The sequence below is a fragment of the Neopelma chrysocephalum genome, unplaced genomic scaffold (assembly GCF_003984885.1).
Source record: "Neopelma chrysocephalum unplaced genomic scaffold, ASM398488v2 Primary Assembly neopelma1_96577, whole genome shotgun sequence".
NCBI lineage: Eukaryota > Metazoa > Chordata > Aves > Passeriformes > Pipridae > Neopelma > Neopelma chrysocephalum.
The window spans coordinates 960,937-969,404 of NW_020925222.1; the positions used below are offsets into that span (position 1 = coordinate 960,937).

Sequence of the window (8,468 nt, forward strand, 5' to 3'; positions counted from 1 at the left end):
TTCTTAGTTGGACAGCTGCTATCTAAATTATTAAAATACCTGTTTTGAAAAGAAATGTATTAGTGTAAAAAGTCTGAGACTGCACAAATGTACCAAACAATCATGCCACTGAAAAGACATAGCAATGAAAAAGACAAAGTAAGTTTTTATAGCTGTGTTTAAAGAGGAAAAAAAACTTAGTCGAGTTCATCAACTGATTGCAGAGACTCAAGATCATGTGCGCATGATCAAGCTTTATCATTTGTTTTAGTTATGCATACACATAAACCCACGAGGTTTCACACAGAAAAACTGGAAGTTTTCCTGCTCTCTGTCTTATTTCATTTTGTGCAAAGAAGAGTGGTCAATGACAGTATTTTGGTTAGTTGTTCCCTTATGGGCAGAATTACACATTTTTTAATTCCACAGGAAAAGCTTTTAAAAACTTATCTTTCTCCTTTTCTTCCTAAGGAATCAGTAGTGATAGTAAGGACTTTATTTATAAATAATGGTAAGAAAAACAGTCTGCTGGCTTTGTCAGTCAACACCCTGATGGTAACAACTCTGTTATCCTAAAAAGTAACCTTTATTTTTTCAGTATACCCACATAATATGTGGAAATCTTTCAAAGAAAGAATTGATTACCTACTGAACTTGTATGTGTTGTGAACCTCTTTTCTCAGGAGTTCTAACGAGAGAAACAAATTAAAAATTCCCTACACATAAAAAATATGGATGAATCTCAGCAAAATTTAAAATAGGATTATTAAAAGGGAATTCAAGGTAGGAACTATGAAAGGAAAAAAAAATAGAAAACATAGGAATTAATATATCCATTTACAAGTAACACCATCAGAAGTCACTGTGCAGTAGTTCTCTGAAGGACAGTCTGAGAACCCAGCCCCCTTATTCCCACTGAACTGAGGCTTCTGTCATACAGCAATTTAATTACTTATGCAAATCAGCAAAATGCCTCCTTTCTGTCTCATACACAGTGCATTCAATTTTTCTGTAGTGTAGAAGTGTCTCAGTAAAACAGTTCCCCACTATCAAAGCCAAAGAAACTCTTAGAAAGTGAGAGATTGAATTTTATTTTCTTTATGCGAAGGACCAAAGCCACATCTTGAATAAGCTTTAAGTTGTTATGTGAGACTCTTCAGCTGTGTTTTCTTGATAAAACAGCAGCTTTCCTATATTTTGCATTGTGTCTAACGCCTGAGAACTGCTTTGTGAAACTGATACTGAACAAGCTGTTCAGAATAGCTTAACGTGTGGGGAAACATAAAGACTTCCAATCCTATTTGGCAGTAAGCATGAGTTAACACAATGATACGCTCAGTTTCTCTGAGATTACAGTGCTACTTGGCATACAGAAAGGGAAGTCTTTGAGCTCCTGATAAAGTTTAATGTACAAAGAACAGAAATTAAACTCATGTGATTGTAGTTTGAAAGTTCAGTGCGTTCATTGGTTCCCTGTATTTGGGGGTAGGCAATAAATTAGCTTCAAATGCAGTCCTGAATACAGCTGAAAACCACTCATCGTGCCAGTCCACTCCAAAGCAGAGCATTCCCAGCAAACTCTGGAATCTGCTCTGGAGATCTGTAACAGAAAAGTCACAATTGTTCTGTGTGGTGGAGAGAGGAAAAGGTGTGGGTGGGGGAACAAATAAAAGGAATAAATTACAAAAGAGCAGTAAGAACGGCACCTACATTACCAGGTCAGAAGGACCCCACCATACATCTATGTGCATCTTCTCAGGACACACAGGCCAGGAGACAAAATGCTGATAATTTACTGGGGTGGAATGGAGACACTGCTTACAGCCAGCTCATAAAGGGTACGAAAAACTACATAAAAAGGCAGTATATGCTAACCAACCTAAAAACCCAGGAGAGATAGACTTGTACACTGGTATTATCCTACATCTCACTCAGGGTTTCATGCAAGGACTGAAGACTACCAGGGTACATGTGTTTTGGGGCTGGACTGCCAGACACATATATCTCAGTGTTTATGAGTTTTTCCTTATGAAACCATTAATCTGAATGAGTAAAACTAGTTTTGTTTTAAATTTTGGAAATAAACACAGCTTCCTTTTCTGTAAGAGCTTGTATGCAACTTTGCTGCACCATTGCAACAGTTTTCCCTACACCGGTTTTCTGGAGTCTAGCATTTTTCTCAGCATTTTTACATGGAAATTTTCAGTACAACAAGGGTTTCTTGCCCATATGGTCAGAAATACTCCCATCTGTTCTTTAATTAGATATATTAATTTTTTTCTAGTCACTCTTCTGGCTCCTTAAGTGGCCAAAGAGAGATTTTGCAAGAGTCTTCATTTTGCCCTGAGCAGTAGCTACTGAGGACATGGAGAAATGCCCCCAGAGAACATAAAAGCTTCTTCAGATAAAAGCTGAAATAAAACTCTCTCAGGCAGAAAACACAAACAAAAGCTTGTCTGGTACTACCAAGAAAAGGCTAGCAACAGTGTTGACTGACAGCTGAAGCCCCTCACTTCATCCCCTCTTCAGGTGTCATCCAAGTCAAAGACTATTAAAATTTAGCCAAGCACATCTACTCACATCCAGGAGATGAGCAGCTTTTCATGCACACTCCTCCAATTGCTCATGCTCTTTTCAGCACTGCCATACACGACTCAAACATACAGGGTCAAATTTGACTTTTATACTGTTTTTGCAGCTGTTTCTTTCACATCAACCAGAGGCTTAAAAAGTAAAATAGGCAAAACCTTTCTCTGACAAAGGAAGAGAGTCTTCCAGGACTGCTTTGTGAAGTAAGGATTTATATTCAGATTTCTGAGCATCAGTGGTGCTTTTAGTGCCTTATTTTTGATTTTATGTGCCAGAGCCCTTAAGTATATCCAGTTACTTACATTTACCATGCAGAGTAATAAAATATTTAACTGTTGTTGAAGTGATAGTTCTTATATCACTAAAAAAAAACCTAAAACCAGAAGAAAAGCAAAATCTTCCATAGGATTTATTTGAAAACTTCTGCTTTTTTTGCATCTTACTTATGGACTTTAAGTCTTTGGGAAAACATGTCAAGTACACTGCTATGATTCCAAATAATTTAACAGCACACACCCTGAAATGCCTCTTTCTCACTAGTGCAGTGCAGCAAAATTCTCTTGAAGTGTAAAAGCAAGGTAAGATTTTTGATAAATTAAAAAAAAAAGCCAAAAAAACCCAAACCATCACTTCTGAATGAAAAGCAATACAAAATTCAAAATTATAGGTCATAAAAGCTACAGCTGGGACTGAGGCTTTCTGGTAGCTAAGTAGAATGATTTAACCAACTTCAACATGAAGAAACAACTAACGGACGTCTAGACAGACGTGGTTCTGACCACAGAATAGACAACATTATCATGTACTTAATAAGGAGAAGAAAGACAGACGCAGCTAAGTAATTATAATTCATGCACTAACACAGTTATTCCAGTAGCCCTGTATTTTTGTAGGCAGTCATCACTTTGCAGCCGCCTCACCTCTGGCTATGCCCTGAGCTCTCACACGCTAATCAGCATTAGATTGGGTCAGGCTCTTAGAAGTGAGTTTGTCAAAGCACAGCACCTGGATGCCGCTCACTGATGGTGGCTCATTCCTCTGTTATTGAACCAATACCGCACAGGGTGGTTAAGAGTTATACTCGTCTAGATGATAGATTGCAAACACCATGAGAAGCACCTGAAGTCATTGAAAATTCTGCAGCATTTATACAAGGGAGATGCTCAATCTTTTAGCCCTCAGAAATTTTCACATGAAATAAATTAACCTTAATGAGCACCACTGCTAATAATCTCAGCAGGGGCTAAGGATTGTTTGTAGAGCAGCTCTCCAAAGCTTGCCCTCACTTCAAAGACATGCCAGTGCATGACACAGTTGAATTTTTTCTCAATGCTAATCTTTTACTTTATCCAAACTTTGCATTCAATATTTTTATTCATTAAAAATACATCAATATATATGGATATAATAATTCCATTAGCTGTTATTTGATGGTCGCATCTTTCCTCAATAATTCTCTAAAAATGTTCCCTTTCTCTGGATTATCCAACCAATTTTCCCATCTTCCCAGCTTTATACCATAATCCCTCCTATAAAGCTAGATCTAAATCAGCCTCTTTATGCCCTCTAAATGTAATGCCTTTTATCTTTTTTTCTGCTACAACTACATTCTGATTGTACAAAGAATGCTTTTGACAGAACAAAGAGCAAACAAATGGCTTGAAAGTTATGAAATAATACCAGTTACAAGCTTTTTTAAAAAGATCTTTATAATCGGATGCTGCTATTTTTCTCTGAATGATACAGGGTTTTATTTCCGAAGGGATGTGGTAGTAAATGCAATCTGTATATTCCACAGAACAATGTTCCCAGGGCAGCTACACCTATATTTCCCAGTATAATAATACAGATACCAGTTATCGCTTAAAAATATACAGGAAAGGCCTTGTTGATTTGTGATCACTAAAAATTCAGCTTTAAACCACTACTTTAAATCATTTGCAAGTCTGGAACAGAGGCTTTCTATACATCTTGCAAATGTGTTTACTGAACTGAACAAACTTAGAAGGGGATACTGAGCACAGCGAGATAGATGGAAAGGGAGGAGTAACAGATGACTACTTTGGTAGGAAAGTAGCTGAATGGCATTATGTTATCATACAAAGACATTTATTTTGTTATTCTCTGCGGGCAGCTAAAGCACCGCAAGGTCCTAACACATTCAAGGAGATGAGCACAGCAGACAAAGACTCCTTCAGAGTGCAATATTTAATGAAACTTAAATTAGGCCCCAAAAGAGCAATAGAATCTATATGAAATATGGCACCAACATTGAACCATTCCATTCACATATATGTGTTTTCAAGTAATTGTCATCAAATTCACACATGGACCCAGAAGATTTTAATACAGTTTTAATATAGCTTCCACACATATAGCTTTCTTTTTAACATGTATTTCATAATAACCTCCTAACATGAGGCACAGGACAGAAGGGTAAGGAAAAGGCTGTAGCTAAGACTGAACACTTCCTTATGAAAGAAAAGAAAATAATTTTATTGTAGCCTTTCACTTCATTGTTATCAATGAATATTTTTGCTTCTGTTTGCCTCTGTGAATTTATATATGCCAAAACAAGTTAAGAGACTACGTACTGAGATTTTAAACACTGCAATTTAACAAAATCATAGGAAGGTATTATTGCCTAATATTTTATATATTGTTATATTTCTATGTATTTATGTAAGGAAAAAAATAAACAAAACTGAACAAAAAGCAAAACATGTAAACATCAAATCCAAACCTGAATTCAGACCATTCTCTAATAAAAAACTTACCTGTTTTTTAGCCAAGCACATCTACTCTACAAAATCACTCCCATTCAGGACTCTGATTCAGTGTAAAACGAAATACTATGCAGTAAAAGTTAATGATAAGCAAAACCATTTTCAAACAGGAAAATAATCCACCTGTATTCAGAAACTGGTGTCAGCAAAACAAAGTTTGTTTTCCTGTTATCTAAAAAACTATGCAGACATAGGTACTTAAACCCTAGAATCAAAACCACAAAAAACCATGCAGTTTTGAAATTCAGAGTTTTGAAAATGATCAGTATACAACTGGAATTATTTTGAAGAAAAGAGACAAAATTATTAAAAAAAAAGAAAAAGACAACAGGACAGCATGGTTCTGAGTTCTGCTTGTTTAGTTTATTGTACAAATTTTGTTCTGTAATGCACTCTCTCTCAAATCCAGGGATGCAGCATTCAGGCAGGCCAGAGGACGAAAGGCTCAACACAGCAAGACAGTGAAATATGGGAGACACTACCACAACAGTCAGAACAAAAAGAGGACAAATAGTTATCCTTAGTCCAGAATGTGATAAGCAGAACTAAAGATGAGATTTGGGAGAAAGAAGTGAAGTCTGGACCTTCAAGATTTGACTGTTTATTGGACAGAAAACACAACAATAGAAAATGAAACACACCTTAACCAAAAGTAGCTCTTCGCACAACTGTAGTAGCACTACTCCCAGCACTTCAGACATATAGATGCTATAATGTATCAGGCAATTCCAAAGATATGCTGTTTTCTACCAAACATCAACTTAAGGGGGTTTGGCTGAACATGCCTGTGATATCAAACTACTAATTGTTAGATCTAGTCAAATAGACAAATCCAGACGTGATGCATGAACAGTTATATCCCAAGGGATATTTACCTTTCCTGTAAGTCTCAGTATTTGTCATTTCCTGTAGCCAAGGATCATGGAAGTGTGTCATGAAGAAAAGCCACCATCTGCAAACCATTGCTTGGAGGACAGTGTAGTGAAATATTACTTTTTGCACCATCTCACTAAAGACTTCTCCTAAATTTACATTTTGCTCTCAAAAACAAACACATAACAACCAGATCAGATGATTGGTTAAATGAAACTTTCACAGCTTGACTGAATGAAGGAATTATTTACTGCAATGTGAGGAAATACCTTAAATCTTTTTTTTTTGGTACTCTTTATAATAATTTGAATCTTACTGAAACACTTCACCCCCCCGTATTTTATAACCTGCAAATTTGTTTTATAATTTGCCAAGATATAGGAAAAAAAAGAATCCTTTATACAAACCTGCATGTGTAGTACTCTTACAAAAAAACTCCATTTAATGCAAGTGTCCCAGAATTTTAGTTAAAAAAATTTGCATATGCTATCAGAAAAGTCCAGGATCTCTTTTGCATGTGGTCAATACTTGTAACTCTTGAAAAAGATGCCTGACACAATCATGTTTTTAAGTATCTCCATAAGTCCTATGTCACCCTATTTTGACAGATTATTTTTGTTGCTTGGGTATTCACATTTTACCGGAAACTGCTAATAAAGTAAGAACAATCCTGTTGGACTGGAACTGTAGTTCTTGAGCACTTAGCAAATATTCATGAGAATATTTGTTTATAAAACAATATAAAACAACCAACCACTTTCTCATTAAGGAGGTAATCGACTGCTCTGTGCCAAATTGTTTTTCCATTTTGAGAATGCACTTGAGGCTGCAGATCCACATACTTAACAAGCACTACAGTCATTTTATCATTGGAGGCTTATGCTGACATTATGTGAAGAAATAACTACTTTTCTCAAATGATGAAATTTCATCTTTTTACATTAGTTTTAACTATAAGCTGAAACAGACCTTGGCTATTAGAGCTTTAAGAAACCAATCTCAAACTTGAAGGCATCAGAAAGCCTTTAAATGACAAAACCAATAAAAACTCTCTGTTAAAAATCACACTCAGGACAGTCATTTGGTGTGTCATAATTTTATTTATCAGCTGCAGTTTTGTGTGAAAATGTGAAATTCAAATCAATAGTCATGTGATAGTGAACAAGGTCCATCATTAAAAATACAAATAATGTTTTGCAGCCAGTGTCCAAGGCAATTCATAGTTCAAATAATCACCAACTTCTACCAGAGTAGTGACAAGGTTTCCACCTTCCTTCCTAACAAACAGAGACTACTAAGAACTAGCCAGTCTCCATGGCTCTTGAAGCCTACATGACAGTCACTAACTCAGAGAAGGTGATCCACAGCTGGTCCCCAAAGGAAGCACAGTTCAGTGCTGTGAGATGACACGAGATCATCTGTTCTCTTCAGCGCGGTTTTTTTCTCCATAACAACAGCTGCTTTGAGGCATTCCTCTCGTCTTCCAAGCATCGGTTTCCCAGATGAACCCGGTTCTCCTCGATCACGCTCAATGCTTCCTGGATATACATCAGGAAAAACGATTAAGAAACTCGAACTCCTCCCCATCTTTCCTCTGGGAAGGGCCTGTTTCGACTGAGGGCGGGCGGGCGGGCAGGGGGGCACAGGCAAGAGGGCGAGCGGGCAGGGAGGGCTCGCAGGGCCCAGCAACACCGCCCCCTCCCCCCGGGCCGCCTACACGGGCGGCACCAGGCTCTTCTTATCCAGCGACTGTTCGTCCTCCTCCAACAGCAGCTCATCCAACTCGCCGTCCTCGGCTACCGAGGCCTCCTGCCCGCCGGCGGCCCGGCAGCGCCGCAGGTGCCGCAGGGCCCGGCGGTGCTTCTCCTGCAGCCGCGCCAGCTGGGCGCGCAGGGCCTCCGCCTCTTCGCCCGGCTCGACAGGGGGCTTGTCAGGGCCGGGCCCCAGCAGGGCCTGTCGGAAGAGGCAGCGGTTCTCGCGGCGCAGGCGGCGGTTCTCCAGCCGCAGCCGCACGTTCTCCTGGCGCAGCCGCGCGTTGTGCCACTCGCGCTCCTCCCGCTGCCGCAGCGCCTCGCTGTGGCTGGCCGCCAGATCCGCGTACCGCTCCGCCAGCTGCTGCGGCGAGCCCCGCGACTCTCCGCGCCAGCCTTGCCGGCCGCCGCCCGGCTCCCCGCGCTCCCCGGGCTCCGCGGCCCCTCCGGCCCGGCCGCCCCCGGCGGCGGCTCCGAGCGCCGCCCGCCC

The 8,468-nt window shown here is 39.6% G+C and overlaps 1 protein-coding gene across 1 annotated transcript; it reads right to left on the reverse strand.

Annotated features, from left to right (window-relative positions):
- Window positions 1–7,304: 7,304 nt before the first annotated feature.
- TUSC1 (tumor suppressor candidate 1) lies at window positions 7,305–8,462 on the reverse strand (the record flags this gene model as incomplete). Its single annotated transcript, XM_027708889.1, has 1 exon — window positions 7,305–8,462. A coding segment is annotated over one exon (522 nt), but the record flags the coding sequence as incomplete, so codon positions are not given.
- Window positions 8,463–8,468: the final 6 nt, after the last annotated feature.